The 23,132-nt window shown below is 47.5% G+C and overlaps 1 protein-coding gene and 1 non-coding gene across 2 annotated transcripts in view; both read right to left on the reverse strand.

Annotated features, from left to right (window-relative positions):
• The window catches only part of LOC124516102 (neuroblastoma breakpoint family member 6-like), a 29,419-nt gene extending 15,880 nt beyond the window's left edge, over window positions 1-13,539 (reverse strand). The window contains 6 exon segments of the mRNA XM_047085258.1: window positions 53-267; window positions 4,710-4,806; window positions 7,066-7,276; window positions 7,377-7,424; window positions 13,245-13,406; window positions 13,408-13,539. Coding sequence (XP_046941214.1) covers window positions 53-267; window positions 4,710-4,806; window positions 7,066-7,276; window positions 7,377-7,424; window positions 13,245-13,406; window positions 13,408-13,539 — 865 coding nt within the window.
• Window positions 13,540-22,280: 8,741 nt separating this feature from the next.
• Window positions 22,281-22,444, reverse strand: LOC124516864 (U1 spliceosomal RNA). Its single transcript, XR_006963250.1, has one exon. It is a non-coding gene; the product is annotated as a U1 spliceosomal RNA (small nuclear RNA).
• Between the last annotated feature and the right edge of the window lie 688 nt (window positions 22,445-23,132).

A 23,132-nucleotide genomic window follows, 5' to 3' on the forward strand; every position in this document is an offset into this window, starting at 1 on the left:
AGCCCAGGACCTCGGAGCAGCTCAGTGCACTCAGGGCCTGTGGCCGCCTTACCGGGGCTGAGCTGGCGGGCAAGGCACTCTGCCAGCCTGTGTCTCTCGGCCACTTGCTCCTGGAAGCCCTGGCCTTGGGAACGCTCGGGGTCATGGTGGGTGAGGAGGTCCTTGAGGTGCTGATCGACTGGCTCAGAAACTTCTCTCCCTTCCCGTAACTTCTGCCACAACTGGGTCAGCTCTGCAGCCTGAGCTTTAATCAGGATATGATATTGCCTAAGGTGGGACATAGAGAAAATTTTAAAACACAGAGTTGAATAGATTCTCTAAGAGCTTTCACGGACGTTTCTGTGAGAATTTCCGCAAGGAGCCCTCAAGGCCACGTTCTGGCACGTGTGTGGGGCCCTGCCTGTGACACAGAAAGAAGAAGGTAAAACAAGGCTCCTCTGTGTCGGGGAGGCTCCTTGACCTCCTTTGCAGCTCCTTCTTCTGTAAACAAAGCCAGGTGTCTTCCTCAACACCCGTCAGAGAGATGTCCCTTCAGCCCCTCGCTGCGGCACGGCCATTTCCTGAGAACCTACACGGTGTGCATCATGCTGTGCATGGACCCAGCGCCAGCCACAGAAATGTGGACAGGACAGCTGGTGTGGACTACACAGGTCAGGAGAACGGCAGGGTCAAGAGGACAGCATTGTCTGAAGGAAAACACGACCGACAAGCTGTCATCCCTCAGGAGGTGACTGTGTTACAGGCAAATGAGGCGGTGATCTCACAACATTGTGAATGTGGCCAATGCCACAAATTGTTCACTTGAATTTGGTGACTTTCAGCTCAATAAATGATATTTATTTGCCACAGAGCGAATGATACATGGAAGCCAATGAAAATGAAACACGACAGTCCAAAACCTCTGGGATGCAGCAAAGGCGATCATAAGAGGGAAGCATATAGCAATCCAGGCCTTCGTAAAAGAGGAAGAAAAGTCTCAAATACACAACCTAACTTTACACCTAGAGGAGCTGGAAAAAGAACAGCAAATGAAGCCCAAAACCAGCAGAAGAAGGGAAATAATAAAGATGAGATCAGAAGTCAATGATATGGAAATAAAATAAAACGGAACACATCGATGAAACCGAGAGCTGCTTCTCTGAATGAATTAACATTATCGGTAAGTCCCTAGCTAGCTTTATCAAAAGAAAAAGGAAAGAGCCGAAACAAATAAACTCAGGAGTGAAAGTGAAGCGACCACAACCAACACTGCAGAAATACACAGAAAAAGGAAGACATTACGATGAGCAATTACATGCCAACAAATGGGGCAATCTGGAAGAATAGGACAAATCCCTAGAAACATATAAACTCCCCAAACTGCAATAGGAAGAAATAGGAAATTTGAACAGATACATAACAAGTTGAGAAACTGAATCAGCAATAAAAAACTCCCAAAAAACAAGAGTCCAGGGCCAGATGGCTCCCCAGGGGAATTGCACCTGACATTAAAGAAGGGTCCGTACCTATTCTTCTGAAGCTGTTTGAAATAGAAATGGGGGGAAAATTTCCAAACTCATTCTACAAGGCCAGCATTAACTTGACCCCAAAACCATCCAAATCCCCACTAAAAAGGAGACTTGCAGACCAATCTCCCTGATGAACACGGATGCAAAAATTCTCCACAAGATACTAGCCACCCACACCCAACAATACATTAAAAGAATTATTCACGGGGTGCCTGGGTGGCTCAGTCGGTTGAGCGTCCGACTTCGGCTCAGGTCATGATCTCAAGGTTCGTGAGTTTGGGCCCCCATCGGGCTCTGTGCAGACAGTCCAGAGCCTGAAGCCTGCTTTGGATTCTGGGTCTCCAACTCTCTCTGCCCCACCCCCACCTGCGCTCTGTCTCTCTCTGCCTCTCAAAAATAAAGAGAAAATTAAAAAAAAAAAAAAAAACAACAAAGAATTATTCACCACAATCAGGGGGGGATTTATTCCTGGACTGCAAGGTTGTGTTAATATCTGCGCATCAACCAACCTGATACATCACATGAATAAAAGAATGGATAAGATCCACATGATCCTCTCAATCGATGCAGAAAAAGTTTTTGACAAAATCCAGCATCCTTTCTTGAGAAAACCCTCAAGAAAGTAGGGATAGAAGGAACATACCTCAAGATCATATATACTGATTACAAAAGACCCACAGCTAATATCACCTCAGTGGGGAAAACCTGAGGTCCCTAAGGTCAGGAACACGACAGAAGGTCCACTCTCACCACTGTTGTTGAACATAGTGTTGGAAGTCCTAGCCTCAGCAACCAGACAGCAAAAGAAAGAAAAGGCATCCAAATCAGCAAGGAAAAAGTCAAACTTTCACTCTTTGTAGACAACATGATACTCCACATGGAAAACCGGAAAGACTCCCCAAAACACTGCTAGAACTGATGCATGGATTCAGCAAATTCGCTGGAATATGATCAACGTACAGAAATTGCTTGCATTTCTGTATACCGATAATGAAGCAGCAGAAAGAGAAATCAAGGAACTGATCCCATTTCCTAGGGTCCTGAAAACCACAAAATACATGGGAATGAACCTACCAAAGAGGTAAAAGATTTGCTGTAACTATAAAAAGCTGTAAACTGTAGAAAACTTATGAAAGAAATTGAAGACACACACACAAAATGGAAAAACAATCCATGCTCCTGGATCTGAGGAACAAATATTGTTAAAATGTCATCACTGGGGCGCCTGGGAGGCTCAGTCGGTTAAGCATCTGACCTCAGCCCAGGTCATGGTCCCGCGCTTCGTGCGTTCGAGCCCCACGTCGGGCTCTGTGCTGACCGCTCGGAGCCTGGAGCCTCCTTCAAATTCTGGATCTCTCTCTCTCTCTCTCTGTCCCTCCCCTGTTTACACTCTGTCTCTCTGTCTCCCAAGATAAAAGAAATACTAAAAAAAAAAAATGTTTTTAATTTCAATACTACCCAAAGCAATCTACAGAGTCAATGCAATCCCTATTAAAAGAACACAAGCATTCTTCACAGACCTAGAACAAGTAATCCTAACATTTCTGGACTTCAAGCCACATTATAAAGCTGTAATCATCAAGACAGTATGGTATCAGCACAAATACAGACACATAGAACAAGGGGACAGAAGAGAGAACTCAGAAATGGATCCACAAATGTATGGCCAAATAAGCTTCGACAACACATGAAAGATTATCCAATGGAAAAAAGACGGTCTCTTCGGCAAATGGGGTTGGCAAAACTGGACAGAGACGTGTGGAAGAATGAACCTGGAGAACGTTCTTACACCGTACACAAAAATAAACTCAAAATGGATGAAAGACTTAACTGTAGGACAGGAAACCATCAAAATCCTGGAAGAGAAGACAGGTGGCAACCTCTTTGACCTTGGCCGCAGCAACTTCTTCCTACACGTCTCCTGAGGCAATGGAAAGAAAAGCAAACATGACCCACTGGGATCTCATCAAGATAAAAAGCTTCAACAAACAACAAGCTCAAAGGCAATCGAAGCAATGGGAGAATATATTTACAAACAACATATCGGATAAAGAGTTACTATTCAAAATCTATGAAACAACCTTGATCAAACTCAAAACTCAACACCCAAAAAGCAAATGATCCCGTAAAGAAATGGGCAAAAGACAGAAACAGACACTTCTCCAAAGAAGACATCCAAGGTGGTAACAGACACATGAAAACTTGCTCAACATCATTCATCATCAGGGGAAAAGGAAAGTAAAACCACAATGAGATACCACTCCTATCTGTCAGAATGGCTAAAATGAATAACAGATGGTGAGGATGTGGAGAAAGGGGACCACTTTGGCACTTTTGCTGGTAGAAATGCAAACTGGTGCAGCCACTCTGGAAGACAGTGCGGAGGTTCCTCAAAAAATTAAGAGAAGAGCTACCCTACAACCCGGCAATGGCACTACTAGGTAGTTATCCAAAGGATTCAAAAATGCTGATTCGAAGGGGCACCTGCACCCCAATGTTATAGTACTGTTATCAACAATAGCCAAAGGATGGAAAGAGCCCAGATGTCCATCGACGGATGAATGGATTGAGAAGACATGGTACATAAACTGATACAAGGGAACATTCCTTGGTGATGAAAAAGAATGGATCTACCCTTTGCAACACTGTGGATAGAACTAGAGTGTATTATGCTAAGCCGAATAAGTCAATCAGAGAAAGATAAAGATCACATGATTTCACTCATATGTGGAATTTAAGACACAAACCAGATGCACGAGGGGAAAGGAAGGAAAATTAAGATAAAAACAGAGACAGAAGCGACACATTTAAATGCAAAGAATAACCTGAGACTTGCTGGAGGGGTTTTGGGTGGGAGATGGGCTAAATGGGAGATGGGCATTAGGGGGGCAGTTTTCGGGATGAGCACCGGGTGTCACTTGTAAGAGATGATACCCTAAAATCTCCTCCGGAAACCATTTATACACTGTATGTGAACTCATTTGGATTTAAATAAATTAAAAAAAAAAAATACAAACATTGAGCGAGGCCCCGAATAATTGGAGTCCGCAATACACCAGATACTGCTATCTTCACTGTTTGACAGATGTGTGTGTGCACCTGTGTGCCAGGCAAGTTTCTGCCCTTCTCCTGGCCCAGACCTGTCGCTGACAGGAGTCAGAGATGCCTACGGCCTCCCACCAGCCACGGAGCCCTCCTTACCTGAGCTTCTCGGTCAAGGTCTCTGCCAACTTCCCCTGCTTACACTGCAGCGTCTCCCCCAGCACGGATTCGATGATGTCTTTCAACTCTTCACACTCTGAGAACACAGACACCGGCCTCAGTGGACAAGCTACACGGGCCGCTGTGCTCGCTGCCTCCAGGGAGGGGGCGGGGTGTACCCCAGGACAATGTAAGCCCAGCATCGGGCTCGGAGCATCTCATTCCTCAGCCCCCCAGCTACACAGTATTTGATACCTCCCTGTTTTAGAGCTGAGGGAAGAGCAGCTCCAAGGCGTGGACAGGAACTAGACAAGGTGAATGACTGGTATTTGGCAGAATCAGAATCCACACCCCCTGACACTCACCCTGATCATGGCCACTCACCCGAGCTTGCAGCCTCTCAGGTAGGACACTAAGCAGGGACATGAACTGAGGCCCTTAGGACCACAGGACTGACTCATGGTTCCCTTGAGTTGGATAATGAGCACATATCTCAAAGGCAAAAAGTTCACCCGCATACTCTTGTGTGCACTATGGTGCGTAAAACCAGAAGGACCTGAAAGCGATACGGCCAAACACTAACAAAGCTTGTGGTGTCAGAAGCAGCAGACGGGGTGGGGCGCCTGAGTGGCTCAGTCAGGCGAGCTTCGACTTGGGCTCGGGTCATGACCTCGTGGTTTCTGAGTGCAAGCCCCTGCAGCAGGCTCACTGCTCTCAGTGCAGAGCCCACTTCTCGGATCCTGTGTCCCTCTCTCACTGCCCGTCCCCTCCACTCAAAGCAGCAGGGACTATGACAGCAGCAGGATCACAGAGGAGGAATGTGAGGCACAGAAATCGGGACAGGGCAGCATGGGGGGGAGCACAGGAAGACTGGCCCAGAGCCATACTGTGTTCCCTCCACCCCAAGCTCCTGGGTGATGTCTTCCTTCGTCGTCTTCACAAGTGGTTTCCCGCACTTGTGTCATGGTTATCAGGAAAGATGCAAAGAAAACTTTGCTTGTCCTTTCCCCAAAGCTCATCATCTCTTCACCTTGCTAAAGAGCCGCTTCCAACATTACTTTTCTCCCCATCAGTCATTTGTAATCCCACCTCCCCTCGTTTCATGGAAAACTCTTGGTAAGGAAACGGCAACAGTTCGGGCTCAGAGTCGTCAGGATTCCTTCCCGTTGCCCCGCTGCACACATGCCCCTAACTCAGGATTCCTCCCGCCGTGGCAGCCCCCTCTGAATGAGCAGGCAGCTGGCCTCCCCATTCCAGGCTGACTGTGGGGGAGGGCCAGCTCCACACACTGGCTTGGGCGGTCACCGGGGCGGTGGTCTCCCCCGCTCACCCTCATTCTCACCGGGCCACTTGACTCCTGGCCCAGGCCTGGCCCTGCTGGCCATCCTGCATCCTTGAAGGTTCCCCAGCTCAGGGAGACACACAGGAGGGAGCACAGATTGTCTGATGGGCCTTGAAATGCCCTCTACCTCGCCACAGGGTGTCAATGGCTACCGAGGACTCAGGAAGCAGAGCCTGTGCCCCACGAAGCACGGCTTCCCTCTCATCAGGGGAGCCACTGTCTGGACGGCATCGCTCGTGGATACCGCAGTTTCAGGGAAAGCAGACCCATCTTCCAGCTCCTTGCAAGCTGGCCGTGTCCCCTGGTCCCCACCCGCGCCCCGTGTGCACCATCAGCAAGTTTCCCCAGTGAGCCAGCTCGCTGCTTTGCCAATGGAACCTCAGAGAAGTGTGACGTGATGGAGTTCATTAGTCCGAGACACGAAGGCCAACGGTGATGCAGGATGTGACACACACACACACAGAGGATCCTGAGAGGACCAGGCATTTCCGGGTCTGCGTCAGGAATCAATCACTAGAAAGTTAACTCGAACCCCGCCCTATACAGCACTGCAAACCAACCTGGAGAAACTGCTAGTCTCGCTTTCCCCATTCTTCCCATCCTTAGCAAAATGAGGGTAAGACACCCACTTCTACTGGGTCGCCCGGGAGCTTTAGTCTGTTAAGCGCCCAACTCTTGATTTTGGCTCAGATCATGATCTCACATTCCTGAGATCGAGCCCCACGTCAGCCTCTGTGCTGACAGCACCGAGCCTGCTTGGGATCCTCTATCTCCCACTCTCTCTGCTCCACCCCGACTAACACTGTCTCTCTCAAAACCAACAAACATACATTAAGAAAAATACCCACTGCTACTTTTCCTGGATTGTGGTCACAATGGAATTTATCGTGACGATGGAAATAGAGAAGCCAAAGTCCGCAGAGGGCTTTCGTTTTCTCTCCACACAAAGCCAATTCCTGTCTCCAGGAATACGGACAGTCATCATTTTGGTGACCCTGACCTTGTAGGACTTACTATATTTCTGCAGCTGGTTGGCCAGGGAGTAGGCAGTAGCTTCGGATACAAGGAATTTCTCTCTGAGGTCTCGGATGTCCTGCTGGCTTGCTTCCAGCTTGGATTGAAGCTCCTGGTTGAGTTCCAAGAGGCTCATTTCTGTCCCTGGGTCAGACACCGGGTCAAGAGGTGCTGCCATGGTGACATGTGGCAGAAGAGGTAGAGCTGGGGACTGGGGAGAAGAAACCAAACACATGACGGGTTAAAAACAAGTGAAATCAAGTAGGTTCAATCAGGACTGAGGGGCGAGGATACAGGAATTCTTTACTTACTATTGGGAACAACTTGAACAACACCCCACAGCACTGGAGAGTCAGCAGCTACAAAAAGAAGGTTCGAGATGCCAGAGTCGAGAGCCCAAGGCACTGCCTGTAGCTCAGACTCCAACCGGAATGACAGACCGAGCACCCGGCACGCCACGTGACGGTCTGCAGTTGCAATAACAGAATTGGAACGCGGGGGGGTGTCATGGAACCTTGGGACCCACTGCCTACCAGGTGCCAAGGCTACGCGGATACCCAAGGCTGCCTAGTCTCCCCTGAAGGTCACCACTGATGGGGACCACCCCTCAGCGGCCACTCTCAGCAGTTGTCTACCCTTGTGCTCATACCACAGATCCTATATCTCTCTCTGTCTATCTCTGTTTTAAGTTTATTTACTTATTTTGAGAGAAAGCACGAGCACGTGAGCGGGACGGGGTGGAGGGAGAGGGAGAGAGAGAGAATCCCAAGCAGACTCTGTACTATCTGCACAGTACCGTACAGGAGGCTTGATCTCATGAACCGTGAGATCATGACCTGAGCCAAAATCAAGAATCAGACACTCAACCCAATGAGCCACCCAGGTGCCACAGACCCCATCTCTTTCCAAACACATCTCAGCATCGTTCTCACTGTTCATTCTTGTGTGTGCATAAAAACATCAAGGCAGAAATAGTTTCCCAGGTTTTACTAAAGGGCTGTCATGAAGCCACCCCACTTCTCTTTAAGGTCAAACAGACCTTCAGGCTTTTCCAGTGAGTGAAAGATTCCAAAGTCTTAGACTGTCATGATGTTCTTCTCTGGGTCTCTCTAGTTTGTCCTCTATCCATTAAAAAGTGTAAGACACGAGGCAGAGTATAATACTAAGTGAATAAATATTTACTTGAGAAAAATGTTTTGTCCCAACTCTCACTGTTCTTCTGGCTGTTTTCCTGTGTTATGAGGCTTCCTTATCCCCTCTTGGGGCACCATGTTGGCCTTCCATTAAACTGATGTTGGATATCCCTATATCCTCGACTCCTTCTCTACGTGTGAGTTGCTTTTTTTGTTGTTTTTATAATGTCACTAAACAACCATATTTCATGCTTGTCACTTACGGATTTCATGTGTCTCTCACAAGATCTCTTTCGAACTGTGAAAATGTTAAGTTATACGTATGTCCTTGAATACACGTAGTGACCACCTACTTTGGAAACATCTATAAACTTGAGGCTATTTGATTACGTTCATTTGGCCTACCCTCATATTTAAGAGAACGGAGGTTAACAAACCCTCAGTTTGCTCTCTATACTTAAGAGTCTGTTTCATGGTTTGCCTCTCTCTTTACCAACCCCCCATTGTTCATCTATTGAGTTTCTTAAATTCCACAGATGAGTGACATCATATGATATGTGTCCTTCTCTGGCTGACTGACTTCACTTAGCATAACACACTCTCGCTCCATCCACGTCACTGCTAGAACTGATACACGAATTCAGTAAAGTCCCAGGACACAAAATCAACATACAGAAATCTCTTGCGTTCCCACACGTCGATAATGAAGCAGCAGAAAGAGAAATCGAGGAGCTGAAACCATGTACAATTGCACCTAAAACCGTAAGATACTTAGGAATGAACCCAACCAAAGACGTAAAAGGTCTGCACTCTGAAAACTAGAGAACCCTTACGAAAGACACTGAAGAGGGCAGAAAGAAATGGAAAAACTTCCCATGCTCATGGATTAGAAGAACAGATATCGTTAAAATGTTGATGCTAACCAAAGCAATCCACACACTGACTGCAATCCCTATCAAAATACCACCAACCTTTTCCACAGAGCTACAACAAGCAATCTTCAACTTTGTATGGAACCAGAAAAGACCCCAAAGAGCCAAAGGAATCTTGGATGACCTCGAAAGCCAACCTTGTACCCCATATCAAAGCGACTGACAGTACTTTTGCTGGAATACGTCTCAGTGTGTATTGCTCTAGAGTGACTTTCCTAAGGCAGCAACATGCCATTCTAATCTTATTTGAACTTGTCATTCTCACTATCCTTTTTTTTCATGAAATTATACTTTTTAGTGTTTGTTCTGTTGAATCGCTTTGGGTTTCTCCTCAAGACATTCTTATTGTGATGTGCATGTTCCATATTTGTTACCGATTTCCTGTCATTTGTCATTCTCTTTTCGGCTCGGTCATCTCTCTCTTTTTCAATTCTAACAGTTCTTTATTGGGGTCGAATTGACCTAGAGCAAAATGCACAAACCGCAAGCACACAGCTCAATGAATTTAACGTACGTATGCATCCTGTCACCACCCAGATCGAGATATAGAACACTTTCCTCCGAGGCGCAAAGTTCTCTTCTGCTCCTTGCCGGTCAATACCCATTTCCAAACACAAACACATTCTGAATTCTCACCCTAGACGACTTTTGCTTGTTCTTACACTTCATATAACTGCAATGATGTCGTATGTTCTCCTATGTTCTGTGTTCTCTCACTTGGTGTCTGGTTTTGAGATTTCGTCCTGATTAGCTGTGTGTCAGCCATTGGTTCTGATGCTGCCGAGAAATACTCTGCTTGGGGATTATAGCACAATTTGACTATCTGTGTTCCTGTTGGACAGATCTAGTTTTGGTTATCACTCATAGAGTAAGGACGAATAATCATGTACAAATTGTGTTTTGTGGAGACACCCACTGGTTCCTCCCAGGTATACATCCTAGGAATAAAATGCTCGGGGAAAGCAGAGAAACTGACACACACTTTCGCAAAGGCTTTGTCTCCTTTTAGATTTCCGCCCAAAGGTAGGCAGTCCCAGTTTCTGTACATTCCCACATACCTGGTGTTCTCGGTCCTTTTGATTTTAGCCATTCTGCTAGCTGTTAGTGCTCGGTTTAGTTTTCGAATGCTCTTGGTCATTTGGATATCTTCTTTTATGAAGCGCCTTTTGAGATCTTTTCCTCATCAATAAGCTCGGTTCTCTGTAATTTTCTTTGTGATGTGTGTAAGTTCTTTCTGTATTTTGGATAAGGTCGTTGCCATATATGAGGTATTGCAAGGAATTATTCCTGGACTGTGGATTGTGTTTTCACTGTGTATTTTATGATTACTTTTTAAATTTTACGTATTTTGAGAGGGGGAGGGGCAGAGAGAGGGAGAGGGTGTGTAGTGATTTATGATCAACGAAGGATTTAATACTTTATGAAATCCAGGTTTTTATACTTTTTTTCTAAGTTCTTTATGTTGATAGAGAGAGTGAGTAGGGGAGGGGCAGAGAGAGAGGGGGAGGGAGAGAGATTCCCAGGCAGGCTCCACACTGTCAGTATGGAGCCCAATGCCCCCGGGGCTCAAACCTGTGAAGTGTGAGATCATGACCTGAGCCAGAATCCAGTGCCGACGCGGACCTGACCAAGCCATCCAGGCACCCTTCCACATACATTTTAGAATTCGTTGGTAACTTCCCCCCAAAATGCCTGCTCCAATAGGAATCAGGGTAATACTGATTTGGTATTCCAACAATATTGAATCTTCTCACCTATGAAGGTGCTGTATACACTTTTATATGTATCTAGATCTCCTTTAATTTCCCTCAGCAATAGTTGTCTGGAGTCTTCCTTATATGTGTTCTTATGCATTTAATGATTGTGTGGATGTGCATCTCTATTGTGTTTATTGAGTTTAATTTTATTTTGTTTTTAAATTTCATTTTCTAAATGCTCACGGTTGGTATGGAGAAATACACTAGATTATCACACGAATGCTACCGAGGGATACTTTGGGTACGTTAGACGGCATTTTTAAAGTGTACCATGTGGGATATGGGTGGCCCAGTTAGTTAGGCATCTGACTCTCTGGACTTTGGCTCAGGCCATGATCTCACGGCTAGTGATTCAAGCCCACACATCGGGTGCTGTGCTGACAGTGTGGAACCTGCTAGGGATTGTCTTGCTCTCCCTCTCTCTATACCCCTTCCCTGCTCAATCTCAGAATAAATAAATAAACATTAAAAAAGTAAATAAGGCGTACAATTCAATGCACAGCAAAATCAAACTCCAGCTACCATCAAGACACGGCATTTCTTCCAGCTCACAACTTCCCTTGCGGCCCTTTGCAGTCCATCACTGTCTCCGCCTCAGCCCCAGGCAACCACTGACCCTACAGGTGGGTTTGCATTTTTTAACAACTCTAGGTAGGTGGAACGCTTTGGTGCCTACATTCCTTGGTGCAGCATAAGGATTCTGAAATCCATCCATATTACCGCGCGTATCGCCAGTTCGTGCTTTTTTATCGCTAAGTAGTATTCCTCCGAATGGCTACATCCTGTCGATTTATACAGTCACCTACTAGTGACCTCTGTGTGGTCTCCAGGGTTTAGCCACTGTGAAGAAAGCGATGGGGACTTTTCACGTACAGATCGGTGTGTGGACATATTGTGTAAATACTTAGAAGTGAAATGGCTGTTCATGTGAGTGGTCAATGTTTAACTATGGTTCAGCCTCTCTACAGGACTGGACCAGTTTTCATTCCCACAAGTGTTGGAAACTTCTAGTGACTTCACATCCTCACCACATACATTTCCGGTCTTCTTCATTTTAGCCCATGGCGATGGACGTGTAATGCTAACTCACGGCAGCATTAACTTGTGTTCCTCCTGATGACCGAGTGTGTTCTGGAAAACTGACCTCCGTGCTTTGGAGCCAAAATATACCACAAAGACAGAGTCTGAGATAAGGAGGAACACTAACAGCTTTCTTGCTTTCCCAGGCAAAGAGGACGACAGCAGCCTAGGGCCTTCAAAAACTGCCAGCTCCTGCCCCCTGCCCCCTGGAGGAAGGGGTTGGGGGTCTTATCGGGAAAATCAAGGTGTGGCCAGTGGTGACGGCAACTGTGCACATGCTGCTACCCTCCTTCCTCATGTCCTGGGGTGTACCTGCTTCCTGATACACAAGGCTAAGAAGGGAGGAGGGGAGCTTTGCAGAAGACAAGAAAAAGGTTACTTAGTTTAAAATCGAACGCTGCGGAAACATCAGGGAAGCCATTTTGGTTTTTCTTCAACTTTAAGTGGTTTCAAGTGGAGCATCTTTTCAAGTGCTTTGTGGCCATTTGTACATCGTGTTTTGTGAGGTATTTCTTCTTCGAGACTTTTGACCAGGAGCGCCTGGGTGGCTCAGCTGGTTAAGTGTCCGACTGGTGATTTTGGTTCTGGTCATGCTCCCACAGTTCCTGAGATCGAGCCCCACTTCAGGGTTTGTGCTCACTGTGTGGAGCCTGCTTGGGATTCTGTCTCCCTCTCTCTCTGACCCTTGCCTGCTTGCTCTCTATAGCCCTCTCAGAATACATAAAAATAAAAGAGTCTTGACCAAATCTCTTCTTGCACTGTCTTATCACACAAAATACGTGTCAGAACAGTACACTGAACACTACACAGCATTACCTTGAGAAATTAATGAACTAAACACATGGAGAGGTAAAATTTGCTGTGGATTGGAAGACCTCAATATGGTTTACATGTCAATTCTTCCCAAATTGATCTACAGATCTGATACAAGGCCAATCAAAATTCCAGCAGACATGCTAGGAAACATTTCTAAGCTGATCCAACACTTCATATGGAAATGGAAAGGATCTTGAATTATCACAGTGATTTTAAAAAGAAGAAGAATGGTGGATGACTCAAGTGCCTGTTCCAGAATGGCCATACACATCTTTTACGCAATTTCGGAGTGATGTATCCTATTATTATTCAGTTGTAAGAGCTTCTGTACGTTCTCACTGAAGCTTGGAAGTTGCTCTACTCCCTTTGTACGTGAATTCCTTGTTCTGAAATTTGGCCAATATTTATATTAGTTTTTATGTGGCGAGAGAATATGGAAGACCAGAAAGCATTTAACTTACCAGAGAGGAAGACAGATCATCACTGGTCATTATGGAGAGGATGACCCTGTGAGATTTAGTGAAGTTGCCTCTGTTTCTCCAGCTGGCCAAGACATAGTGGGTAGTAGCTACAGATGCCAGCCGTTTCCTCTGGACACCTTGGCAGTGTTGACTGGTTGGAGCCACCATGCACCCCGGGTGTCAGTTGTGTCCTAAAAGGCTGAAATCTGGCTGAGGCTCCAGGGATGTTGGGCCAAGGCAGGTCACCCAGCTGTTGGAAAACACACAGGCAGACCAGGACAATCACCGAGGTCATCGCCAGGCAGCTTTGGCCATTTCCTCCAAGGAACCCACCACCACTACACTTCTCATGACTTCCTGTTTACCAGACTGAGATCCCCAGGACAGTTGGGAGAATGTGTTATTCACCACTGTATTCGGGGTTCCTAGCACCGAGCCAAGCACTGAGGAGGCCCTCAGGGACTTCCTTTCACTGATCAAATACAAGTTGCTGCCAATCTCTGACCATCTCAACTCCATTCCAGTCACAAATGTCCACTCAGGGGTCCCCTGCTTTCTCCCAAGAGGTAGCGAATCCCCTCCCTCAGAGAGGAACCTGCCCTACCCTCTCCATGTCCCAGGACACTGCCCTGTGGTGAGCTCTGATGAAGACGGGGTTCTCCTCGGGGATTCCTCTCGATGGCTCACTCTGTCATTGGGAAGAGATGTCCTGGGCCTGGCCCCCCACTCCAATCCTCTGCTCTGTCACAACACAACACCCCAGTGTAGGAGAGCTACCACATTGTATTTGCATCGTTCTCCCACTGCTTTGTCCTCCTCGGGAAATCGTACTGATTTCCAAGTTCTGAACACAGCCTCAGGAAAATGAAGCACTCAACCAATAGTCAAGAAAATCACTGGTCAACAGATATTATGTGTAAAGCCTTCCACACTCCTGACCAGAAATTCAGAAGAATATTATTACCATTACGACTTCAGATCCAAGGGTCCGCTTCCCTGGCCCCTCCTGGCCTTAGGGCAAAACGATTTGTGGTAGGAATGGACATCTCCAAATCTGATCCAAACGCCATTGATCCCTCCAAACCCACACTTCCTTAGAGGCCATCCACTGTCAGGGCAGCTCCAACGTCGAAGCTCGGGGACTGGGGCAGAGCCTCATGGTCACACCATCCTACCCTTAGCAACGGTCCTTCCCGGCAGTGCAAACCAACCCCCGTCCGTCCTGTGGGGCTCCCTGGCAGGTGCACCGTTCACTGTGGAGTGCGTTACACCCCCAGTCCTCACTGCTCGCCTCAGGCTGCTCCTTGCAGAGTTGGATGCTACTGTATGCATTCCTCAGTTTCTCCAGATTGTTCTGAGCTCAACTTGCCCGTATCCTCAGGTCCTTGGGCAACCACTGTTCCACCATTACCTTTGTCCTTCTCCGGGTTATTCTCATGCTCCACACCTGCTGATTTTCTGTCTTCCATCGGCTCCCTCGGTCCTCTGTTTCCAGTGTGGGCTCAGCCGGGCTCCTGCAGGAGACACACAGACAAGGGACCAAGTCAGGTCTCAGCCGCAGTCCCCAGGACACATTTAACAGGCACCTCAGTCCCTCGTGCTCTCAGAGAGACTGAGCGGCAAGGGACTTTGGAGAAGTTGAATAACAACCTTATGTTACAGATGAGGAAACTGAGGCCCAGAGCGATGAGGAGATTTTCCCAAACTCCCTCATCGCTTGATGGCAGCAGACACACCAACAGGTGTCTTGGCCGCAAGCTTCTCTTGGACTCTCCTATCACACCCTCCAGGAACCCACATCTGAATTTCAGAGGACACTGATCAAACATCAGTACCCCCCCTGCCCCCCTGTTAAAACAAAAATGTCGCAAGGAACTTTCCTGGGACACTTCCTTGTCACACTTCTACAGTCCTGTTGTTTATATTCATTTGATTTTCAAGCCTGCTTCACACAATGAGCCCAAGGTACTCAACAATTAAGTAAAATTCATCACAGCAGAAATTAAAATGTATTGATGTGGTTATGTATAAGACACCGATCTCCTGGGCTGGGAAATCATCTTCCTAACAGCGGGCACTCTGTCTGCCTTGTTCATCCTGTCTCCACAGCGCCTCCATTAAGAGCCTGCCAGGGAAAATGTTCAGTAAATACTTGTCAAGCAGATAAATAACAGTTATCAGGAACAACTGCCTTTTACTGATCTCTAGTCCCAACCACAATTCCAAACAAACCCTATCCCAGATCTGTGACAAAGCAATAAAAGCACAACTTTAAAAAAGCATTCCAGGATTCCAAAACCAGCTTTACCACACGTCACATACACTTTGGTGGATGATTTTATTTATTATCTTTTAGAGCACCTTTTCCTCATGTAAAATAGAGAACGTATACTGTAAATAGAAGGCAGCATCAACCACTCGGGTGTTGGATGTGAAATGTGACATCGTGCAGCAGACAGGACTCCAGACCCTGGGCACCAGCTGTGGGGCTGAAGGTCACCTACATCAGAGTCACTGTGGTGCCTGTTCAAATCCCATGGGGATAAGAAGCTGCATCTCAGACAAAAATTCCAAGGAGATTCCCAGGTAAGGAAGAAGCCCATTAGTAAACAATGAGCATAGGATGCAGACTCTGAAAGCCCCAGTGCTCACCAGACTGATTCAGCATTGAGATCAAGTCCCTCATTCAAGATGGCTTTCAATGGGAAATGGGGACATTTCTGGGAAGTGGGTCCTGCTTCCGTGATCTGGGCTTTTAGCACCTCCACTGCCCTATAGTTTCCTCCTCTACTCCATTCACTGGGGGATGTCTTCCCTCATGGAGGTCATTTCTTCATGAAGACCTCTGTCCTTTTATTCTCTTCCTGGAGGAGATGGCAGAGATCAGTTCTGGGACTCCAAAGATCTAGGCTCCTCCTAAGCCATCTGGGTAAGTGGAAACAATCATGACAGATGGAAATCAGATCAGGGAAGAGGACCCCAGAGGAGGGAGATGGTGAGGGTGGCCCCTCATGGGAGAGACAACCACAACAAGGTCACTGTCAGACCTGTTCAGGTGGGGGCAACATACTCATCAATTTTGTGAGCAGAGAAGCAGCCTCGTCATCCAGACTTCTGATCTGCAGGACTGGGAGATAACAAATGTTTGTTGTCAGAAACCACTGTTTTGTCATTTGGTAATATGCAGCAATGGGGAAGTTCGGATGCTTATTACTAATCCGCTTAGCTTTGTAATGTTTTCAAAGTTGTGTGCTAATCTCTATAAAGAAAAAAGCATGAAAAAACCACAGTAGCAATCTGTTCCTCACTTTCACATGACTGCTCCCAAGCCCTTGTAACATCAGGGACACTGTGAAGGGCATTTCAAGTGCTGGAGAAATGTCTCTTTAATGTTGCCAAACAAACTCTTTAATGTTGCCAAAGAAACATGGTAGAACACTTAATTCCACATAACATTATTTGTAAATCTATCAACTTTCTCCATCTTCTATGGAAGAGTTTTTTTCTAGCTTCTTGTTCTCTTGAGCTACCAGACAAGCTTTTATAGCAAGAACCACTTACCCGCACAGGCAAATCAATTCAAGGAGAGCAATGTAACAGCCACTGTATTATGTTCCCCCAAAGTCTTTTCAATGCAACCTCTCCTCTTCTTTTGACTAGAAAGAAAGAAAAGATCTATTTTGTAAAGTCCTATTTTAATGAAAATGCAAACTTAAATGTCTCTGTTTTCCAATTTTTCTTTTGCTCAACCTCAATCATGGAGGTCTAATTCCTCAGGTTGAGTTCACACTTGGCTCCAACCTGGGCCCTCTGTCAACAGAAGTCAGGGAATCACAATCTCACACCTCTTTGGTGAACCAGCCTCTCACCCTCAAACCCAGAAGAATTTGTGAACCCAAAAGACAGGAGCTCTCACAAAGTGAGAGTGATATATGTGCACTGGTCTTGGCTCAGATTATCTGAGAAAAAAGAGCAGTCATAAAACAGGAACTTTTTTATTCTCTTTGCTCTTTGAAGGAGAGCAAAAAGAAAATCATTCTCTTTGCTCTTTGAAGGAGAGCAAAGAGAAAATCACGTTGATTTCTGCTTTTCTGGGATGTCAGGTAAGTGAGGCCAGTGACTGTAAACTTATTTGAGGAAATCTCTGAATAGGGGTTACTTGTTGGCAAAATAAATGGTAGGTACAAATGCTATCCAGTATCAGCAAGAGAGAGGAACAAAAAAATACTTGAAATTATAGAGAATATGAATTCATAAATCTTCTGTGCAAGACACTAGGGCAGGAATTAGAAAAATTAGGTATGTACAAATATATTTCTAATTTTTTTTTAATGTTTATTTATTTTTGAGAGACAGAGAGACAGAGTGTAAGCAGGGGAGGGGCAGAGACAGAGGGAGAAACAGAACCGGAAGCAGGTTCCAGGCTCCGAGCTGTCAGCACAGACCCCAATGCGGGGCTGGAACCTACGAAGCACAGGATCATGACCTGGACTGATGTCAGACGCTAAAACGACTGAGCCACCCAGGTGCCCCTGTAAATGTATTTCTAAACTGAGCAGTTCCATTCACAGAAATATATACTGGAAAAATATACAAGGGAGCATGAAGATGATAGAGGTAGACACAGAGATATAGAGATAGAGACGTCCTCCACAGCATTGTTGTAAGAGCAATCACGGGAACCAACTACATCTCCATCAACTGCAGAACAGTTATTTATGATGCTGTATCTGAACCTGAAATGGTCTGCACTTGTCCAAAAGAACTAGGCAGATGATAAAACTGCTAACGGCAGAGGACCAAGCAGACCTAATACGTGCTGAGTATTTACTCCCTGCCAGGCACTGGGCTCAGTGCTTCACCTGCACCTCTCCTGTAACACCGGGGACGACTCGTGTAGGAGAAACCCCATTGGCCCCATTTTGAAATGAGACACTGAGCCACAGAAAGGAAAATTCAAGACACCCAGGCAAAGTCACACTGTAACTCAGCCAGGCTCGCACCTACAGCTTGTGAGCCCAGAGTGCTCTCTTTCTTGACCTCTAGGTTAGGGATTTCCAGGGAGAAAGAACAAGTCCAGCCTCTGATGTCCTGAATGGCCCTGCTGACATCCCGGCCTGACTGTTTTGTTCTCACGCTGGGAATAAACAGTCTCAGATACAGGATCTCAACCTCAAAGAGACTCTGAACCCTGAGACAATGAGACACAACAAGACTACCTGATTATTCCAAGCAGGCCCCACAAACACCAGGTCACCGTGCAAACTACAACGCCCCAAACACCCTCCTCTTTTCGTAAGGAAATGACTGCTGACTCTCACCGCAGTCAAGACGGGCCCGTGCAGACTACCAGTGTTCAAGGTAGAGCAGACCCTGCTTCCTTCCAGCCTCCCCGCCATCAACCAACCACAGCCCTAATCCTGTCATGTGTGGTTCTTTCTACCACTCTCTTACTGAGACCGTGGGGTGAGATCTTTCCGGCTGCAATGATTATAAACCCCCACTTGTTTCATGGGATGTACGTTCCTGCTGATTTGGCTGAAGAGAAATCCGAAATTTCTCCTAAGGTTACGTTTCTCTAAGATTATGCCAGGGGAGACAGGGAACAATTTTTCACTCGTGGTGTGGCAGATTTCCCCAAGGTCGATGTACCTCCTCAAGGTAAGAGTGCTCACTGTACTTGATATTCTCTTATCTCTGCTCCTTTCCTAATATGGGAAATTAACATTTACTAAGGGACAGAGAGTTACAATATATGGGCTTTCTCCTGTGTGGGATTTAATGAGAGCTGTCATCATCCTGAACTTGTAGGGAACTGAGGACAAGGACCACAGGGTGGCAGGGAAAGGTGGCTCTGGGCTTTGGGAGTCACAAATGGGCACACGCAAAAAGAACAATACGTGATTTTGGAAGACGTGCCAGCAAGAAATGTGGCCATAAAGCCCGCTACGTATTTGATCCATGATCCACCAGTCACTTTGCTCACAGATTATCCCTGTTTATCTTGGTCATGATGACTCTTTTTTTTTTTTTTTCAACGTTTATTTATTTTTGGGACAGAGAGAGACAGAGCATGAACGGGGGAGGGGCAGAGAGAGAGGGAGACACAGAATCGGAAACAGGCTCCAGGCTCTGAGCCATCAGCCCAGAGCCCGACGCGGGGCTCGAACTAACGGACCGTGAGATCGTGACCTGGCTGAAGTCGGACGCTTAACCGACTGCGCCACCCAGGCGCCCCCATGATGACTCTTTTAAGAACAGTCAGAGAATTGCATCAGAGCACATCCATCTGAAAAGGACACACATAAAATACTGCATGGCCAAATCAGACCCACCAAACCCACAAATCTTCTCTGGTATCAAGTTTGACGTACATTTTCAAGGATAAAATTAACTGTGTGAGGCGCAAGCAAAGCAACAAGAAATCTCGGACAACCAACACTAACTGCAAGAAACTTCTTCCCACCTTAGGACGTGTTCTGGCCCCGAGTTAACATACGTGCTCTCTAAGTGCTGCATGAAGTCGTCACTTGTACCCAATGAATCTGGTTGAAGTCGATGAACCTGGTAGAAGTCACCTGCTAGGCTGATACTCACCTAACTGATGCGACAGTTTCCAGGACACTAAGCTACATAAATCCACGGGCATATGTTTGAGTCCCTACAGGGTTCTGCTCACACGAGATCCCTCCCACTTACAGGCATGTCGTAGGTCAGGACTCTCCCTACAGTAACTACCATGAGTGTGTTTGCCAAGAGGTTCCTCACTCGATGGTTATGCGGAAAGTTGACTGGGGTACCTTTCTTTCTTTCCAGGCCAGCGTCACTGAAGGAACTGAGCAACTGCAAGGAACCCAGTTCCTGTTCTTCTGTCCAAATTGTCTGGGTGGAGTTTTTAGGCTGAGCTTATAAATCAGCAGGAATCCAATTTTCTTCCTCCGAGAAGAGATACAATGGTTTCTCCCAGCATTGCTCATTGGGCAGTGCAAGTTTGCAGAGAGAGACAGAGAGAGAGAGAGAGAGAGAGAGCGAGTGAGAGAGATATCGCCGGGCATGTTATTTTAGCATTGCCATAGTCCTCCCACATTGTCCATCCCACTCATGACAATGCCTGGTTTAAGCATCCTCTCTCCATTTCCCTTTATTACCTGCTTGACCTACATCCTTCCCCCAGTGAGGGAGCCAGCTCAGAGGGTCTGCTTAACCTAGACTAGAGGTGGGGCCAAGGAGAAGTGTGCCTGTGGCTAGAATGGGCTGCCTTCAGAGTGAGCCATAACGTGGCTACAAGCAGTTAGAAACCAGCCTAAAACACCGTTAGGAATAAGCAGGGCCAAACGCAATGGTATGGATTTTACGTTTCGTATTGATAACAACTTTCTTGTACAAATACACCTAGACTTACTCACGGCAGCAGGGCATCAGACAAAATGAAAGAAAACTGTGTCAAGTGTGAAAGATACTAAGTTACCAAAGTTACATTGAGTTGTAGAATTGTTTTTTATCCTTTAGCCCCTCATTTCCACACTCAGAACCTAGAAAACGTTCTTCACTGCCCATGGAATTCAATGTGGACACAACAATGTAAACTATTAACCCAAACTTTCCATTTTTTTTTTTTTCCACAAACCTCGTTGAATACCACGTATTGAAACGCCCACTCCCATGTTCAGTGAGACTAGTGAGGGCGGTAAGTAATGTGGTATATCCAGGTAATATTCTGTTTCTTGGCCTACTTCTGTACTCCGCGTGTCAACTGTTCTCCGCCAGGGGACCTCTGGCCACACACGGGAAACCCAACAAACTTAAAATTGTAGGGTCTCTGCGTTGATCTTGAATTGGAATGTCGGTCAACATGTAAGATTCTCTCAGGGCTCAGAATGGCTCTGGATCTGCAAGGACAAAGGTAGTTGCCCCATCCTTTCCTCAGGGAGAGTACCTCCAGATTTCCTGATTCAGGCACCTTATGACGGCCAAGCACATACCACGATTTCCACGTGAGGCAAAATGTTTACAGATGTGTGAAATGCCTTCCATATGCTCCAATCCCTGTGTGCATGTTTCCTGAGTTCCTGTTGTGTGCGAGTCCCCTTTCCCCCAACCCATGGGGACCCTGTGGGAACCCAACCAAATCCCCCTGTGATCCTTTTTGTCTTTTCCATATAATCCCCTCCTTTCAGAGTGTTTTTCTTCTCTTTTTTTTAACGGTTGTTATTTATTTTTTGAAAGAGAGAGCGCGCGCAGTGCAGAGAGGGAGACACGTAATGCAAAGCAGGCTCCAGGCTCAGAGCTGTCAGCCCAGAGCAGGAGGTGGGTCTTAAACTCAGGAACCCTGAGATCATGACCTGGGCCAAAGTCGGACGCTCAACCACTCAGCTACCCAGGCAGCCCTGGAGTGATTTTCTTTTTTCTTTTTTTTTTTTCCCCAAAGACACCTCTGAGTAGCACTGGCCTTAGGCTCCTGGGAGCTCCCTTGCACCTGCTGGCAGAAAACGGGGAGGCCAGGCAATGGTTGACCACTGCAGCCCCACTTCCCTCCCCTCCCCTCCCCTCCTCTCCTGCAGAGAAAGCACTGAGGCCATCCCTAGGAAATGCGAACACGTGGGGCGCCTAGGAGGCTCCGTTGGTTGAGCATCAAGACTGCAAGCATCCCAAGCATCTGACTTGGGCTCCAGCTCATAACCCAGCTGAGGTGAGGTCCTGAGCTCCCACTTGCAGTCCTGACGCCACACGTGTGGTGAGAGGTCAGAGCCCTCCCGCCCTTTTTACAAAGGCAAAACCATAAAGAAGCCTTTGTATCAGGATCAGGGTGACAGTAAGGAACAGCTCGAACCCCCCCAAGGGACATTGCTCCCACCGCCAGAAGTGAGAAACAACCAACCACACAGGAGACCAATACCAAAGATAAGGACAAGTAAAGAACCGCCTACAACAGCAGCAATTTACTCTGCTATGAAGAGACACCCGAACTAAGAAGAGAAGGGAGAAAAACAAGGCAAGGAAGCACGCAGACACATCTGACTTTGAAAGACCGCTGACCAGGGGAGAGCGCGAACGCAGTCCCCCACTACCACAAATTATGCAGTCGAGTTTCCCACATTTGGGGAAATCGCAGGGGTCAGCACGCCCGCAGTGCAATGGGCAAGCCTCGCCCTGGGAAAACCACCTTCCTGATCATGGTGTCTCCCCTGCCAGGTAAGTATGACTTCCTCCCCCTCCGCCCCAACCCAGCCTCACACGCACCACACTGTACACACACGGTCACTGGCCTCCCCGCACCCCAAAACCCTCCGCACCCACTCCCGTCTCAACCATCCTCACCCCACACACGTCGTCCTCAGACAAGCCGAGCCACAGCTCGGCCACTTCCACAGCCCGGGGAATTCTACCGCCCGGTGGAATTCTACCGCGCCCACCGCGGCCTCATTTCCATAAGGCCACGCCCCGGTCAGGACGCAACGGCCCCGCCTCACTCCCCGCCCCTCCCCGCGTCACCCGGCTCCACGCGCACGCCGTCTCCCTGCCCCCAGCTCCGCTCCCGCCGGGGTCTCAGCGCTGAGGCGTCTCCTCTTCCTCCCGCCCCCCGCCTCCTTCCTCTCCTTGCGGGTCTCCTCCGTCTTCTCCCCTCCACACTGATTTGCTTCCCGCTCGTCTTCCCTCTCCGTGCAGCTCCCGCAACGGCCCCTGCGCCCGTCGGGGCGCCCACGCGGCGGGCAGCACCGGGCCGACTGCGCCCGCCTGAGAGGAACACGAGGGAGGACGTCCCCCAGCCGGAGGAGTGCCCACACACCTCGCTCGCTCCGTCTCTCGCTCTGTCTCTGCCCAGAGCCCGGTTTGAAGGAGACACACTGCGATGGCTCCACCTGAGGGGCTCAGCCGCCAAGCCAGTCC

The sequence above is a fragment of the Lynx rufus genome, unplaced genomic scaffold (assembly GCF_022079265.1).
Source record: "Lynx rufus isolate CCGP_SWC_20201006 ecotype Redwood Valley unplaced genomic scaffold, mLynRuf1.p SCAF_2, whole genome shotgun sequence".
NCBI classification, from domain to species: Eukaryota; Metazoa; Chordata; class Mammalia; order Carnivora; family Felidae; genus Lynx; species Lynx rufus.